Raw genomic sequence first — 18955 nt, 5'->3', positions numbered from 1 at the left:
TAGAGGCATAATAATTCTGGAGATACAAGAACATAGGGGTTTAACATAAGGTGTTTTCGATTCTGTTAACAGGTAAGACATTTCCAGTTGATAACACTAGAACAGGCAGATTTCTTGGTAACTTACTTGCAGGAGTCAATGACATACACAACATCATTTATGGTAATGCTTGTTTCAGCAATATTTGTGGACAAAATAACCTGTAAAAAAAGAAAAATTACACTCCAGGAAATATTCTTATTATATACTTGACAGGACTGATTTGCTTATATACGCATATAACAAATGACAAGTAAATTACAGAAGCCCTAAAAAAAAATAATCACTTAGGCTGGGTGTGGTGGCTCACGCCTATAATCCCAGCACTTTGGGAGGCTGAGGCGGGTGGATCACAAGGTCAAGAGATCGAGACCATCCCGGTCAACAAGGTGAAACCGTCTCTACTAAAAATACAAAAATTAGCTGGACATGGTGGTGCGCGCCTGTAGTCCCAGCTACTTGGGAGGCTGAGGCAGGAAAACTGCTTGAACCCAGGAGGCAGAGGTTGCAGTGAGCCGAGATAGTGCCATTGCACTCCAGTCTGGGTAACAGCAGCAAAACTCCGCCTCAAAAAAAAAAAAAAAAAATCACTTGCCCATTGACTGATTAATGAACAATCGACTAAGCTCAGAAAGTGAAGACTTCTTTATTATTCCTCAATTTAGATGGCTTACAATTTTTTGGGTAGCTCTTTTAAGGCCTGTAACATTTGTTTAATAGTTACATCACTTCCAAACCCACCACTGTAATGTTTAATATTTACCTTGGTTACTCCAACTGGTACTGGATCAAACACTTTGCGCTGTTCCTCTCGAGGAATCTGAGAATGCAGTGGTAAAATCTGATACCGATGGCTTCCTATAAAAATACAGAACAATTAGGGACTAAAAATAGGAGCTGGTTTAAAACATCTATTATACATATTCTTATTCAAAAGTAGAGACAACACAAAATTTTCTGTTCCTTTTCAGATACTGGCTAAGGCACTAAAAAACATTCAATTTTCACTCTCAAATACGTGAGAATTCAAAGACTCATACCAAAATGTGGATTCATTTCCAAATGCTTCTGCATAGTATAAATCAAATTCCAGCCAGGCAAAAACACCAACACAGCTCCAGGAACATTAAGGGTTTCAATGTACTTAAGTAGAGATTCAATTAGTTCAAAAGGAGTTTCCTTTTCATTCAATTGAGACATGCTCAACCTTGTTTCTGGACCATATTCATCACCACAGATCAAGTTGCAATTTGCCTGTAAAAAACAGAAACACATATTTTGGATTGTCTCAGTTACTATACAGCTCATGAGGTAAAAGTTTGTTCTCCATATTTAAATGACTGATAATGTCATTATTCTAGTTGACTAGTCACACACTATAGTATACAGAAGAAATTTAATTTCCAAAAAATGTAGAGCTTACATCAATATAATGATTTATACTAACTACTATTTCTCACAGGACAGGACTAAAGCTCAAGCACAAACTTTAATTTGACTCTGAAACCTCTCATGGAGCCTTCTACTGACTGTATTTCTCTTCCTAACATAATGTGGCGGTTTCCAGAAAGTTTACATTAGAATCAATGATCAAGTTGAGAAACAGTTGTTATAATTGGTCTTTATCCTGCTAAATTTTCTAATTCACTGTTCATTTACATTTTTAGATCTTTTGATTAAAAAGATATAATCTTAGGTTTTCTAGCTAATTCTGCATTGCTAGCTGTCAAAGTCTGTATTTCCAGATAAACAATCCTTTTTTACACTATCATGTGTCCAACTCTTAAGCACTAGAAAGTCAGTCGTTTCTTTCCTGTTTCTCCTAGGAAATCCCTCATTGCTCCCTCATTTAATACTCTACCTGATAATGTCATCTCCACAGTCTCTTATAATTAAAGCTATAGCTGCTGTTTCTTTTTTTGGGATGAAGTATTACTCTGCAGTCCAGGCTGCAGTGCAGCGGCGCAATCTCAGCTCACTAAAACCTCCAACTCCCGGGTTCAAGCAATTCTCCTGCCTCGGCCTGCCAAGTAGCTGGGATTATAGGCAACTATCACATTGCCTGGCTAATTTTTGTATATATTTAGTAGAGATGGGGTTTCACCATCTTGGCCAGGCTGGTCTTGAACTCCTGATCACGTAAATCCACCTACCTTGGTCTCCCAAAGTGCTGGGATTACAGGCGGGAGCCACGCCTGGCTTAGCTGCTGTTTCTTAAACTTTATTCTATGTAAGGATCACCTGGGGATCTTGTTAAACTGTCGATTCTGATTCAGTAGATCTAGGGTGGGCCACAGGATTCTGTCTTTCTACCAGTTTCCCAGGTACTAGAGCCTACTGAAAACACTTTGTAGCAAAACCTTACACAAAGATGTTGTCTGCCTGGCCTTTAAACATCTTATTCTTTCCTTGTTTTCTTTTGACCTTTATATGCCAGAAACAATTTAACTCACGACAGAAAACAGCCTGTCACTGAACCTGGAATTTTTTGCGGTAACATACATCCATTAATCCAAATGCAGACATAGTCAGTTTGTAAAAAAGTTTTCTGCAATGCTATTTATATACATTGCATGTTATATTAACTCGTTTTTTTTTTTTTCCTCTGCATTGACAATTTGCCCACAGTGAAAATTCTTCATGAATTCACTTACATCATCATCCTCACCACCATCATCATCCTTATCCTTCTTCTTCTTGTCTTTTGGTGGAGGAATAAAGTGGGTCATCTGAATGCAGTCTTCCAGGAAATATTCTGCCAGGGACAATCCAGTCAGGTAAGTATTATCAACTTTCACAACAGAGCAGACTCAAATTCATTTGCTAATTCCTAGTTGAAAACAATACCCCTTCCAGTCTGATTCTTCACAAATGTCAAAAAATTCTAGTAGCAATAGCCTTATTTTCCTAATCAAACTAGTGTTTTCCTTTCTCAGACTTTGCAGGAGGGTGAGGTATCTTTTATACATGTTTCTACAGAGCCAGTTGGGGTATCCTCTGTGCATTATTTACAGAATGCCATTGTGCACAAGAACTATGCTATGTATAGCATAGTGTGGGAGTTATATATGGAAAGCATAACTTCAATTCAACGATACAACACAGTTCATCCTTCCTCTATCAGTATGCATACACAAAGTGGTTTCTTATTAGTCAATGTGAAGAAGGATCTCAATGTAAGGACTGTAAGATCTGCTGAGCAGTTACTTATGCCTGAGATTCTCAGATGGCTCCAGAATGTCTTAATTGAAACATCCTCTATATCCAGACTCCCAAAGTACCATTCTCATCACATCATATTAAGGCTACATCCTCTCAGTGACTTACTCCTCATGATGTTAGAACTTGATCACTTGTGGTAGTGCCTGCCGTTTCTTCATTATAAAGTTACTCCTTTTCCCCCCTTCCCATACTGTACTCTTAAGAAGTTATTAAACACAGCCCACTAAGGGGTTAGGAAGCTCAGGCTCATTTGTTTGAAAAATGGGGAGAACATTTACATAAATTACTTAAAATTCTTTTCTAAGAGAGGCTTGTCACTATTCTCTTTATTAAATCACATATTTACATATCGGTATAGAGACATAAATATTTTACATTTTGGTAATTCAATACCGTATTATTTTTTTCCTTTAACTATTCCAGCTTTGACCATCAGGAGCTCTTTCAGGGTAGCTCCTGTGTCCCTTTACCCCATCATTATGGGCTTCTTTAACCACTCCCTTACTTTAAGGCACATTGATGTTCAGGCTCATTTCTGTGCATTTGGTTTCATCCTAGAAGCAGCCCTTTCTCCAGGAATACCTGGTTCCTTTAATTGGAGAATGGCATTAAAAACAAAATCTGGATGTGGGGCATATCCCTTTCTGTTGAGTGTCACTGTTTCTACTCCTGTTCAGCAGACAGAGCTAGAAAAAAATGTTTAAGTATGCTAACACATGTATCCACACCTATCTATAATTATTTCTATACCTATCCATTTGTATCTCCATTTAGCTAAATACAAGTTCACACCAATTTTTTATTCTAATCCAGTACCATATGGTTTGTTCCAGCAATAGCACTTATCTTCAACTTCTCTTTCTAGTTAGTAGTAAGAAAACTGAGCTCCCACCACTTGCATCCATTTACTCATTATATCAATCCCAGTACACACGTACAGCAGTTTTAGAATTAACCCGTACCCCTGTGAAATATACCTGGCTTAGCATGCTGGCATAGCTGTAACATCATTTCATTATCTATCTATACTGTTTATCTCTTAATTTTCATGCCCTCAATTAGAATGTGACCATAATTCTTTTTTTTGCTTTTTACTCCCCAAACAAAGCTACCAGATGATTGTCCTAGAAAACTGTGAGAACAACTCCTAAAGATAGTAAAGAAGGCTGAATGCAGTGGCTCTCGCCTATAATCCCAGAACTTTGGGAGGCTGAGGCAGGCTGATGGCTTAAGTTCAGGAGTTTGAGACCAGCTTGGGCAACAGGGTGAGACATTGTCTCTGCAAAAGATACAAAAATTAGCTAGGTTTGGTGTGGTGCACCTGTGATCCCAGCTACTTAGGAAGCTGAGATGGGAGGACTAGTTGAGCCTGGGAGGCAGAGACTACAGTGAGCCAAGATTGTACCACTGCACTCTAGCCTGGGTGACATAGAATGAGACTGTCTCAGAAAACAAAAAGATACCAAAGAATTCTCATGAACCAGAATACATAACCTTGATACACTTCCCTAAATCTTAATTTAAAATCTAGTTGCTCAGGCACTAAAACAGATTCTTAATTTGATCCTGGCTACTTAAACTTAATAGTATTTCCTATAATTACCTATATACCACAGTGATTTCCCTCTGAGTGTACATTATAATTTTTATAAGTTTGGTTGTAAGTAATGGTCTTTTCGGAAACTTACGGGATACGCACACTACTCAAATAGCAAATGAAACCTGGGCTCACTTCTCAGACTATATAAAATCACAGACAAGAAACTCCTCAAAAATGCTGATACATTTGACACTGTAATTTGGTCTGTATTTTAAATATCCTTTAATTTTATATATCCAGGATTAAGAAAATCCTCCACACCCTATTGAACAGATGTTCCTATCCCACCCCCACAACTTACCTTGAACTGGGTAAGTCCTCCCATAAACTTCTATGATGGGGCAATTGAAGAAATATTCACAGAACATGCTGGTATCAATAGTAGCGGACATAAGAACAATGCGAACCTCAGGATAAGCCTGAACCACATCACGCAGTACTACCAAAAGGAAGTCAGTCTATTAAAACACAAACACAAAAATTTTTAAATTACATTAAGCTTATACAACAAGTTATACCTTAAAGAGTTATACAGCCTCAAAACATCAGTTTAATTCAGTTTCTTACATGGCTCACAGAAGTGCAAGAAAAAGGACCACAGTGGTATACAACAGTAATTTTTAAGAACAGTTGTAGTCTAATAGTTGTGGAGATTAGAAATGAGTGCTATTTAGGTAGGGGAAAGGAGGAAGAAAAAAAAATCACTAATTAGAACAAAGATTTCATCTCAAAATGTTCAATTAAATCTAAATTTGCAGAAGCGTAACTTCAGCAAAAATGGAAAAGCCGTAAGTTAAAATTGAACTATCTGATCATCCGATCATCTGTAAAGCTGATTTCTAAAATAGTGAAAAAGTCATATTTGGTTCAAACAAAAGAATGAAATGTAAATCATATTTATCAACCTAACATGAAAGCTAAAACTGATAAAACTTTTATCTGGCTATATGGTTCTCTCTACCCCTTTCTACCTCCACTAACTACACCATCCTGATTCTTATGTTTATTATTCTTGTATAGTCTCATCTATATGAATATCCCAAAACACACAAATATATATATGTATTTTAGAGATGGGGGTCTCTGTTGCCAAGGCTGGAGTGCAGTCGCTATTCCTAAATGTGATCATCGCACAAAGCAGCCTCGAACTCCTGGGCTCAAGTGATTCACCTCAGCCTCCTGAGTAGCCGGGACTGTAAGTGCAGGCCACTGCACCAATTTTTTATCTTTTAGATACAGTCTCACTCTGCACCCAGGCTGGAGTGCAGTCGTGTAATCTTGGCTTACTGCAACCTCCATCCCCAGAGTTCAAGCTATTCTCATGCCTCAGGCTCCTGAGGAGCTGGCATAATGGACGCTAGCCACCATGCCCTACTAGTGTTTTGTATTTTTAGTAGAGACACGGTTTCGCCATGTTGGCCAAGCTGGTCTCAAACTCCTGGCCTCAAGTGATCCACCCGCCTCAGCTGACTGTATTTTTAAATTTTACTTACTTTATGGAAATGCATATTTTATTATGTTTTCTTGGGATTTCCATTTTTACATACAACAGCACTGCTGAGATTCATCCACATATCCTTTCTAATTACTGTTTACTGCCCCAGTATCAGTTAATTCACTTTCTCTTGCACATATCTGGTTTGTTTTCAGGATTTACTAATGTGAACATTTGCTACCATGAGCATTCTTGTTCATGTCTCAACAGCAGTGCTAAACATATCCAAGTTTCTGTAGGTTAAGTGTGGGTATGGAATTGCCAAGCTATAGGGTACGCAATTGCTGAACTTCAGGAGATAATGCTAAATGATTTTCCTAAATAATTCCATTATTTATATATCTCCATGAGCAGTGGAGAGATCCTGCTTATCTACATACTATCCAGCACTTTTTTTTTTTTGACACTGAGTTTCACTGTCACCCAGGCTAGAGTGCAGTGGTACAATCTTGGTTCATTGCAACCTCTGCCTGCTGGGTTCAAGCAATTCTCCTGCTTCAGCCTCCCGAGTAGCTAGGACTACAGGTATGTGCCACCAAGCCTGGCTAATTGTGTGTGTGCATTTTTTTTTTTTAAAGTAGAGACGGAGTTTCACCATGCTGGTTGGGCTGGTCCTGAACTCCTGACCTCACAATCCGCCTGCCTCAACCTCCCAAAGTGCTGGGATTACATGTGTGAGTCACCATGCCCAGCCAAGTGCTACTTTTTTATTAAATGGCTATAAAGCAGTGTCTTGTTGTGGTCTAGATCTATACTTTCCTGTTAGTCCCAATGAGATTGAATAGTATCTGCATGTTTATTAACCAAATATTTCCTCTTCTATAAAAATGCCTGTATTTTTGCTCATTCTTCTTCTAAATTGTTTAAACTTCTCTGATTTGTAGAAGTTACTTATATATTCCTATACTAACATAGTGGAATCTTCCAACTTGTGGTTTTCCTGCAAGTATCTTTTGAATAAATAAATGACCTTAATAATATAATATACTGATCTTTTATTTCAAGGTTAGTACATTTCATGTTTTCAGAAATCCTTTCTGAAATAAAAGCATGTTGCAAACATTTTAGATATTCCGGGTTAAGTATGTTTAATTTCACCTTTTTAAATGTGTTATTAGAGAAATTTAAATTATCTATGTGGCTTACATATTTCTATTGGACAGTACTGTCTAGAAGATGCTTATTTACATCTTCTACTTCAGTATTTGAAAAACTCATGTGTCAACACATTTAAACTTCTCCATCTATAGAGTTCATTTCTGTATTTAGTTATGAGGTAGAAAACTGATTTCAACTACTCTGAAATAACCATTTATTTCCAGTTCTATTCTTAGCTCATTTCTTTTCACTGATCTGACATGCCACCACTGTCTCATAACAATGTTGTACGTAATATACAATATACAATCTGCTTCTGTACCCTGTCTCATTCCACCTGTCAACTCACGTATCTCACTGTCTCGATTATTTTAGCTTCAAAACAAGTCTTGTTATCTGTAAGGCAAGATTCTCCATTCTGCTCTTCTTCAGAAGTACTAGTTATTTGGGGCCATAAAGCTATATTTCTAAGTATTTACAGTCATCTCATCAAATTATATGGAAGACCTTGCTGGGATTTTAATTAGAATTGCATTCAAACTGTGGATCAACCTGAGAATTGGTATGATATTAAATCCGTCTATACAGGAACATAGTCTACACTGTTTCAGCGTTGTGTAATAGAACCTATCTTTCTTGTAGAGATCTTTCATGTTTTTTTGTTCCTAGGTATTGAATACTTTTGACACTATAATGGTATCTTTTTTTTCAGTTTTTTTTTCTAGCTGTTTCTATAAGAATATAAAGAATGCGAAAAAAAAGGGAAAAAATCTAAAGAATGCAACTGACTTTGGTGTATTTATATTAACCTTTCATCCAGCCATACTGTTAAATTCTTCTATTATTTGTAATAACTGGACTATAAACTGCTCTTGGGTTTTCCATGTAAGATGACAAAACTAGGTGAGATTTATCATCGAAGAGAATATGAAGTTTCTGCAGGCCAGGCACGGTGGGGCTCATGCTTATAATCCCAGCACTTTGGGAGGACGAGGTGGGTGGGTCACCTGATGTCAGGAGTCTGAGACTAGCCTGACCAACATGGCGAAACGCAGTCTGTACTAAAAATACAAAAATTAGCAAGGTGTGGTGGCACACGCCTGTAATCCCAGCTACTGGGGAAGCTGAGGCAGGAAAATGGCTTCAACTCGGGAGCCGAGGTTGCATCGAGCATAAATTGTGCGCCACTTAACTCCAGCATGGGCAGAAGAGTAAAACTCTGAATTTAAAAAACAAAAAAAAGAGCAAAGATTCTGCAAAGGTTTTTTCCCCATTTTCACTGGGAATGGTACACAAACTTATGTCTTAAGCTGCTTAAGCTGACCAAAACCACTTACTGTTTTAGAAAAAGACCAGTGATAATGCAGTGTTTGGAATAATTTAAACTCTAAGAACATTGCTAAGTTAACAAGCAAGTAAAGATGATACTGAAACATTTGTCATTTAAGAAAAAACTATGACTATGAAAGACAAAAGAGCAAAAATTTTGTCCTACTGAAAACTTAAATGATTTATACCCATGATAAACCATCCAAACCAGTCTCATTAACTTTAGCTTAGTTTTGCTAAAACTCAAGATTAACAAAAAACATATATAAAAGTAATTTCTAAAGAGGAGAAACTGAGGCCAGGCAGTGTCTCACGTCTGTAATCCCAGCAGTTTGGGAGGCTGAGATGGGTGGATCACCTAAGGTTAGGAGTTTGAGACCAGCCTGGCCAACATGGTGAAACCCTGTCTCTATCAGTTGGGTATGGTAGCAAGTGCCTGTGGTCCCAGCTACTTGGGAGGCTGAGGCAGTAGAACTGCTTGAACCCAGCAGGTGGAGGTCACAGTGAGCTGAGATCATGATACTGTACTCCAGCGTGAGTGACAAAGTGAAACTCAATCTCAAAACAAAAACCCATTATAAAATCCATAAAACTTCTAATTCAAAGAAAAACAAGTCATAAAAATTCCATCAGCTATTTAGTCATAAATCATTATGACTATTATTCCAGCCATTAGTGATCACTACAGTTATACTTTATGACAAAAAAAAGATTATTCAATCTTGCTAAAAAAAAGATTTCAACATCTTAGTGATTGAAGTTCATGATTTTGATGATGAAAGTAGGAGGGAAAGGGAAAACAAAGACATTCTACACGATTTCTCTTAACTTAGAAACAGGAGCATTAGTACCTTACTGTATCTTTCCAGTTACTTACATTAATGTCTCTTTCATGTATTTCATCTACAATTACATGACTGATTCCTCGAATGCCTGCTTCTAATTTTCTTAGGAGCACACCTTTGAAAACAAAAACAATCAACAAACTATAGAAGAGTTCAAAGAAGCAAATCTCTGGACAATTATCTATATTCCAACTAAGATACCCCAGAACATCATTTTAGGAAATAATCACATATACATTTGTGATAGTGTACTATGAGATATCTTCCCCACCCCCCAATTTTATGATTTCATTTTCTCTAAGCTACAACATCTAATGGGTATATCATATGCTCCACGAAGGAAAAACCTACCAAAAGGTTTATTTAAACAAGAAATCTGAGACTGGTTCATTATTTCTTTCCAGCCATTCTGTTCTGCTACCAGATTTTCTTCATAAACCCCAAATAAAAGATCAAAATACATTACTGACCTACAGTACAAAACATTATACTGGCGTGAGGACGAGGAAGTATAGACTCAAATCGAACACTGTAGCCACAGCTTTTTCCAGGCTCTTCTCCTCTCTCAAAAGCAACCCGCTCTGCCACAGAAACCGCACTGATTCTTCTGGGCTGAGATAGAAAAAAATAAAAGTGACTTAACAACTATGAAATTAGATACACCTTATTAGGGTTTTTGGAATGTCATACTTAATCTGTACTACTGCCAGCTGAATAACAAACAAAAAACAATAAATGTACAAAAATACCATTTGTTTCTACAGGATACATTTTAAAAATGTTTTCATTTTGTATACAAAATGATTTTATAATTCGTCATTGCCCCCAATTATTAAATAGTGTACAAAGTGATTTACAGGTAGCGAACAGGGCACAGCATACACACGGGTTTGTTTTCCTAACTGACCGCCACACTAAGAACACACTTTTAGGAAATTATTTAACTGAGACATATGGGAATCAGGAAGGCGAACAATTAATTGCCTTCTTTGCCACAGGTACTGTGACCACCTTTTGCTCACTTACTAACTCAGGAATCAAACATGCACTGCACTTTTGCATTAGGAGTCAGAGAAGGTGCTAGAGATAGGTAGAAAATGGAAATCATTGTTTTTGATAAGCTCACAACAATAGGAAAAACTGAATGTGTATTGCTATTTCCAACAATAAATCTGCAAAACTCTAAGGGGAATGCTGCAGGCTAATGTTTGTGTTGGACCTTTTTATGAAAACTCTTCTGAAGTGTTTCCATGTCTCCTAAGTACACAAAACAACCTTTACTTGGTGGATATTATGGCTGTTAGGACATGCTTAATGTACAGCTACAGAGGCACACCAAAATTGATGTACTTCATGTTTTTAAGTTGCCATGGATTTGATTCTGTCTAAAAGTTCCTGATGACAGGCTGTATTTCAGCTTCTTGCTTAAGAAAACATTTTCTGAGTTTAGATTTACTTTAAGTACCTATTTGATATCGCATATTAGGAACATGACTAGGACACCAGAGGCTGATATAAGATTTAATATAAAACATGGTTTTAATTTCTACTCCCCTAATACAAGAGTTAATTAGGGTATGAGGCTATATACGATCACCTAGCTCATATTTATCCTAACAATCAAGATAAGAGATTGAAAGCTGCCTTGTTGAACACACTATAAAATTTTGCTAGCTTTTACTGATCATTATCTCTTTTATACTAAACAATCTTTTCAATGACCTTACTTGGCAACGCATAAGGATTTTTCTAGCTTTGTCATAATTTTCTTAAATTTCTCTGTAACTTCAGCTTTTAAGTAGAATTTCATAGAAATTAAGTTCTTAAGGTTCAACTACTGTAAGTCAGATTAGCTGTTTAAGTATAAACACATCATATATACACGCACCTTCATCCAGAGATTTAATTAGTGAGAACAAAATAAGATACAGACAGTACTCTGCACCTCAGTTACCCTGAAAAATAGTGTTACATGAAAGTATGAGCTCTGTATCTGTCCATCAAAAGCGTTCTATGTACTTGAATCAAGGAATATGAAAATGTTATTTCACTAAAGGTACAAAATGTAACCACCAAGTTTTCTTTGTGGTTACATTTTGTACCTTTAGTGAAATAACAAAAAAGTTGCTTGTATTCTACAACCAACAGGTAAACAAAAGCTTGGTATTACTAACATCCCTCTTTTCTACTATTGTCTTTCCTATAGTTTTTCTTCTTTTTTTCTAACATTTCTACCTAAGAGCTGGCTTCTAGAAAGACTTAAAATCTCTTAGGGTATCTGAGTCTTCAGAGGTGTGTTCACATGCTACTGGTACTCAGAGATTGCTTTGTCACACTGGGGTTATTTTCAAGTCTACGATCATTGTCGTTTCTAGATTCCTCCTAAAATGAATATGGGCAGGAGATGGGTCAGCTCCCTAAGTAGTTATCTATTTTAGTTCTTAACCACAAAACACAAACATCTTAAATCCCAAGGAAACCATGATAGAGAATTTAAATACTAATATAGGAGGTGCTAAAAAACTGTGATCAAAAGTGCTTTTTGCTAAATTTTTCTAAGTATGACTAGAACATTAATTTCAAGACAACTATTCAAACAAGGAAACAAATGACCCTGCAATCGCTTTCCTGTATTTTATATGCTTGTCTGATTTACCAACTTCCAGTTTCCTCAATAGCCCTTGACTTAAACGAAACACATTGAAAATAAATAGAAAAAAGATTAATTCCTAATTGATTTGACTAGAAATCTGTAATTTTTCTTGGCGGGAGTATGGCAAAATGCATAAAAGTTAAGATATCCATACTCTTTGACCCAACAATTCTATGTCTAGGAATTTAACCCAATTAATCAAATTAGAAGTTTACAAGAAAATCTACGTACAAGTTTATTCATCCCAGCATATATAATATAGAAATACCAGAAACAATCTTTAAGCCAGGTTCAGTAGCTAGCTACTGAATTCCAACATTTTGGGAGGCCAAGGCAGGAGGAATGCTGGAAGCAACGAGTTCAAGACCAGCCTGGCAACAGTGAGACGCCATCTCTACAAAGATAAACATAAGCTGGGTCTGGTGGCAGAGAGTCAGGCTGGATTGCTTGGTCCGGAAGTTTGAGGTTGCAGTGAGCAATGACAGTGTCGCTGCACTCCCAACAGAGTGAGACCCTCTCTCTCAAAAAACAAAAAACCTTTAAAATGTCCGTTATTTAAGAATAAAGTGGGCCAGGCACAGTGGCTCACGCTTGTAATCCCAGCACTTTGGGAGCCCAAAGAAGGTGTATCACCTGAGGTCAGGACTTTCAGACAGTCCGGTCTACATGGTGAAACTCCTGTCTGTACTAAAAGTAAAAACAATTAGCTGGGCATGGTGGTGGGAACCTGTAATCTCAGCTACTCAGGAGGCTGAGGCAACAGAATCACTTGAACCTGGGAGGCAGAGATTGCAATGAGCCAAGATCACACCATTGTACTACAGGCTGGGCAAAGAGTGAAATTCTGTCTTAAATTTTTTTAAAAAGGGATATAGGTAAAATCAAAAATTATGGAACTAAAAAATCATACTATTGCTCTAATATTACAATATGTTGTTACACAAAGGGACAGGTTGAAAGTGTACTATGCATACATTAAAGTCTATCCTTGTGGTGAAAGGGCAAACACCAAAAAGGATTCCTTCTAGATAGTGGCCACCAAGCCTGGCTTGGGTGTTTTTTTTTTTTGAGATGGAGTTTCACTCTTACTGCCCAGGCTGGAGTCCAGTGGTGCAATTTTGGCTCACAGCAACCTCCATCTCCTGGGTTTTAAGTGATTCTCCTGCCTCAGCCTCCCAAGTAGCTCAGATTACAGGCATGAGCCACCACACCCAGCTAATTTTTTGTATTTTTAGTAGAAACAGGGTTTCTTCATGTTGGTCAGGTTGCTCTTGAACTACCAACCTCAGGTGATCCACCTGCCTCAGCCTCCCAGAGTGCTGGGATTTACTGGCGTGAGCCACTGTGCCTGGCCAAGGTTTTGGATTTTCAAAAAATTATTCTATTTAAAATTTTCCCCAAAGTGTATGCATTACTTTTGCAGTATACAAAAAGCAATTAAAAATCATCTTCTCATTCTTAATGTAATTCTTAACTCAGTAGAAATATTCACAGGACAGGCGTTTTGTGTGGGATGATAATGCGTAACGTGACAGTACCAATGAATGTTTAAACACTTTTCAGCTTGCATGCCACCTTACAGTGTATGAGGATGCTCTACTTATCCCTTAAATAATCTATCACTTTTCCCTTGATCTTTTGTGCTACAAAAATTATTTTATGTATTTGGCCACAGTGAATAAATATAAGGCAAGGCTAATAAGTAAAACAAGTTCTAACTGTTAACTGCAGGGCCAATTCTACTACAATGATATAGAAGTATTCTATATTCCTTAAATATAAGTAAGAATCAAGAACAGAGACATCCAGAAATCACACTATTTGTGTCATATAACAGTAAAAACCATGGTGGCACTTATGCCTTATTTATGATTTGGAATACTAGTAAAATCTTTTTCCATTTCATTCTAGTAGATTAAAAACACAAGCTCAAACAGGTTATTTTTCCTAGGGACACATAAATGACTTAAGACTTCAAATTTTCTTTACTCACAATCTAATCCTTTCTCCAATTATTTTACCCTTTATTTTAACTATGTTACACTTGTATTATTTAATATGTTTAAAAACGAAACAACTGACAAAAGTGAGACTAGTTAGAAAGTACCAGTGATGAAAGCAAAGGATAATGTTCTTCCAACAGAAAGCAAAGTAACAGTTCCCAACTGTCCTCCAGATACGCGCTTTTAATTTTCACTGCATGTATCTGCTTATCTCATTTTCTCTTTAGAATTTTACTACTCTTGCCTGTAGTCCAGACATAGTAGTAGGTGCTTTTAGTGAGTATCCCAATAATATTTGATGAGCACTCAACTAAAACTACCATGTACCAGGTACTGGTAACACTTTCCATATCAGAAGAGGTTGGAGATCTCTCCTAAATTTTATTTTGTAGTATTCTAGAATCCATACCTTTGATGGACAACTTTTGACATTGACCGAAGAACTAGAACAATTTCTTCCACCTTTCAGAACTGAAATATTCTAAAGTTCTAAAAGGTCCCGACTTTGCTTTTCTTAACCAGTGTTAAATACACAGTAATGAGACTAAGGCTGCCATTTAATGCCAAGATTCCTAACATACTAGATACTACAAAATTTATCAGGCTCCAACATCTCAAGTTCTGATTTTATTTTACATCAAGAACAGCTCATACCCTGAAATGATGGTACTATGGGATGAGTACAGGATTGACAAAATTGCATTAATTTAACGTGCTTGATTTACACCCTACAATTATAATTCACCTCTTTCAAATAACTTAAAAGTAGAAGACAACTATTTCCTACTTAAAATTTTCTGTGGCTGGGCCCGGTGGCTCACACCTGTAATCCCAGCACTTTAGGAGGACAAGGCAGGCAGATCACCTGACGTTGGGAGTTTGAGACCAGCCTGACCAACATGGAGAAACCCTGTCTCTACTAAAAATATAAAATTAAGGCCGGGCGCAGTGGCTCAAGCCTGTAATCCCAGCACTTTGGGAGGCCGAGGCGGGTGGATCACGAGGTCAACAGATCGAGACCATCCTGGTCAACATGGTGAAACCCCGTCTCTACTAAAATTACAAAAAAATTAGCTGGGCACGGTGGTGTGTGCCTGTAATCCCAGCTACTCTGGAGGCTGAGGCAGGAGAATGGCCTGAACCCAGGAGGCGGAGGTTGCGGTGAGCCGAGATCGCGCCATTGCACTCCAGCCTGGGTAACAAGAGCGAAACTCCGTCTAAAAAAAAAAAAAAAAAATTAGCCAGGCACAGTGACACAGGCCTGCAATCCCAGATACTTGGAAGGCTGGGGCAGGAGAATTGCTTGAACCCAGGAGGCGAAGGCTACAGTCAGCTGAGACTGTGCCATTGCACTCCAGCCTGGGCAACTAGAATGAAACTCCATCTTGAAAAAATTTCTTTTTCTGCATGCAGCCCACAGGTTTTAGGTGGCTTGAGTATGGATAGCCTTGAAGGATAGAATTCAGTGAGTATGGTTAAGAATTTACACCAAGGCTCATGTATGGTTTGACCTACTTATTTTGGTCTACTCCAGTCTCTTAACTCTAAACTTGTGCTCTGTGAACTGAGGTAACACACTTAAAGTGGGAACAGAAAATAAGTTTCTAATACTTAGCTGATGACTTCATGTGGTTTCCTATAGATGGCTACAAGTGGAAAGTAAGGAAAAAATGATTCAACAGTGGTATCACTAAAAAAATAACTAATGCTGTCTCAGACTGTGCCAACAGAAGCACTGTGCATTAAAAACATTAGTAATAATAAAACTATATTCTATAATAATAGCCAATCAGCATGCTCAGGCCTACTTTTCACATGACAGGTAGGACGCTAATGAATTTAAATGTGTTTAACTGAATCTTAACCATACCTTACCTTCATGGCTGAACTATAAATGTTTATACTTTCAAACTAAGTACATACTCAAGCACAATACAGTTTTTTTCCCCCGAGACGGAGTTCCACTTTTGTTGTCCAGGTTGGAGTGCAGTGGTGCGATCTCAGCTCACTACAACCTCCGCCTCCTAGGTTCAAGCGATTCTCCTGCCTCATCCTCCCAACTAGCTGGGATCACAGCCTCGTGTCACTATGCCCAGTTAATTTTTGCACTTTTAGTAAAGAAGGGGTTTTGCCATGTTGGTCTTGAACTCCTGACCTCAGGTGATCCGCCCACCTCAGTCTCCCAAAGTGCTGGGATTACAGGTGTGAGCCATTGCGCCTGGCCAGTATTAAGTTAAAATTCTGAAGACTTGTTACAGCTAAAGAGGTATGAGACTGATTTGGGGACAAACACTAGGACAAAAACAAGCAAGCCACAGAATGTGGATGCAATAGGACAATTTCAAGTAATTCATTCCAAATCAGAAGACACAGGTTTGCTAATGTATTTCCATGCCACTAAAAAATTTAGAAGACAGTGACAAAGCACTTCTCACTTGGGCAGGAATTTTTATTCTATTTTTCTATTTATTCATGCAGACAACTTGAGACACCTGTCTTCAGTTCGCTTGTTAAATTCTGAATTTCTTTCTGCTATTTGCCAGAACAGCTTTTGAGACCAAAAATGCTAGTGGTAGGAGAGGAGAGAGGAAAGGCAGACAGATCTGAGCTCAAAGTTTCTCTTCTATAAATCAAAGAAAATTCTGCAAACAAGAAATCTAGGAATTCTTTCCCAGAAAAACGTGAATTTATCATTTTTTCAAGCCTAAGTTATCAGTCTTAAGACATAACATGTATCTTCAGAATTTTTTTTCAGGCAAAAAATTCAATTCTTATATAAAATATAGATACTAATTATAAAAGTGTATCTCAATTTCAGAAATGTTAAACAGCTTCAGATATATGCTTTATACATTCAAATGTAAATGAACATGCACACTTTTTGTTATTTCAAAGTTCGTAACTCTCCTCTGAGAATTGATTATGCTTCCAGGTTAAGCAACACACCTATGTAACAAACTTGAACATGAACCCACCAGGGCAAAAAATAATTTCTAAGTCAAGATGTAAGCCTACCTGAGAGGCAGTACTTGGCTATTTGCAATGCTTTCCCAAGTGCCAGAAGTACAGGGTAGAGCCAATAAAACTGCTTTAACCTGAGAAGGCTTACAAGAGCTAATTAGTTCTTCCCTAAGTACTGGGACAAACTTGCAGGCACTGCTTATTGCTGGTAAGGTAATACAACGTTAGTCAAAAGGAATAATCCTAAAAGGCAGATTGCTTGGTTTCTAATGCTAGTTCTACCACTTTTTGTATGGTAAATGTCAACCTTGGGCATTGTACCTTCTTTTTGCCTTAATTTACTGAGAAATACTACACGAAATAGTAATTATATCTTAGAGTCATCATGAACTTCGAGTCTTCTCCAAAAAACTACTGTTTAGAACATGGCCCAAGAGTCAAAGTTAACCATTACCTGTTTGACTGGTTTTTATTCAATGTGAAGGTGGTAAGATAGAGATGATCAAGATTTGGATAAACCTTAGGAGAAAGAATTCTTAATCATACAGTTTAATTCTAGGCCCAAAGACTCCCTATAGCCCAGATAATAAGAATTCCCCACATAGTCCAGTTTAGCTTACTAATGTAGCATTCTGGATTTTAGAAAAGGACCTAAGTGCTTTTTATGTGTGTGTGTTTTTTAAATTTAATATCCAGGGTACAATGCTCTAACTCTCAGAACTTTATATAATTACAAGAAGTAGTTAAACAGAATTACAAATAGTCTGGCCTCTAGGGGGTTGGTTTACTACTTACCTGAGTTACTACAATGTTACACTCTGCGGCTCGGTCAGTCTGGATAAACTCATCTAGAATGAACTGAGGAACCTGTGTGGTTTTACCACATCCAGTAGCCCCTCTAATAATGACAACTGAATTTTGACTGATTGCTTCCAGAATCTCACTTTCAAATTTCTTCACAGGCAGTAACTCTCTCTCCTGCAAGATCTGCATTAGAAAAGTCACATTTTAGTTAAATTTCTACCAACCCATTAGAAGCAAGTATCTTAACCTTTTAAAAAAAACTTCCATCTCTAGAGGCCAGGCACGGTGGCTCACACCTGGAATCCGCACTTTGGGAGGCTGAGGATCACAAGGTCAGGAGTTTGAGACCAGCCTGGCCAACACGGTAAAACCCTGCCTCTTATTAAAAATATAAAAATTAGCCAAGTGTGGTGGCGCATGACTGTAACCCCAGCTACTCAGGAGGTTGGGGCAGGATAACTGCTTGAACCTGGGAGGTGAAGGCAGCAGTGGGTTGAGGCTGCGCCATTGTACTCCAGCCTGGGCAACAAAGCGAGACTTTGTCTCAAAACAAACTTCCATCTCTATAAAAACTTACTCATTTCCAATGGCTTAGTGATCAAAATATTTTTTCCAAAAGGTAAAGTGTATATTTATATCTCTAATAGAACTGCTTCTTTTCACTAAATTTCTAAAGAATCTAACTTTTGGTGTTGTCCAAAAACTAAATTTCCTCATTCTCCCTAAACACATGCATTGACATTTTAATGGTTTTTTTTTTTGAGACCAAGTTTCGCTGTTGTTACCCAGACTGGAGTACAACAGCACAATCTCGGCTCACTGCAACCTCCACCTTCTGGGTTCAAGCAATTCTCCTGCCTCAGCCTCCCGAGTAGCTGGGACTACAGGCACGCACCACCATGCCCA

At 37.7% G+C, this 18955-nt stretch overlaps 1 protein-coding gene across 4 annotated transcripts in view; it reads right to left on the bottom strand.

Annotated features, from left to right (window-relative positions):
- Nucleotides 1–18955, bottom strand: part of DHX9 (DExH-box helicase 9) — a 48481-nt gene that overhangs the window by 11661 nt on the left and 17865 nt on the right. For all 4 annotated transcript variants that reach the window (XM_078355102.1, XM_002760288.6, XM_078355103.1 and 1 more), the window contains 8 exons: nt 18041–18232; nt 10099–10240; nt 9661–9743; nt 5163–5319; nt 2694–2794; nt 1080–1293; nt 803–897; nt 127–200 (listed from right to left, as the gene is read on the bottom strand). In XM_078355102.1, the coding sequence (XP_078211228.1) occupies nt 127–200; nt 803–897; nt 1080–1293; nt 2694–2794; nt 5163–5319; nt 9661–9743; nt 10099–10240; nt 18041–18232 (1058 nt within the window). The remainder of the gene's footprint in view (nt 1–126; nt 201–802; nt 898–1079; nt 1294–2693; nt 2795–5162; nt 5320–9660; nt 9744–10098; nt 10241–18040; nt 18233–18955) is intronic.

This window comes from Callithrix jacchus, chromosome 18 (assembly GCF_049354715.1).
Source record: "Callithrix jacchus isolate 240 chromosome 18, calJac240_pri, whole genome shotgun sequence".
NCBI lineage: Eukaryota > Metazoa > Chordata > Mammalia > Primates > Cebidae > Callithrix > Callithrix jacchus.
This window is presented reverse-complemented; position numbering and strand designations above follow the sequence as displayed.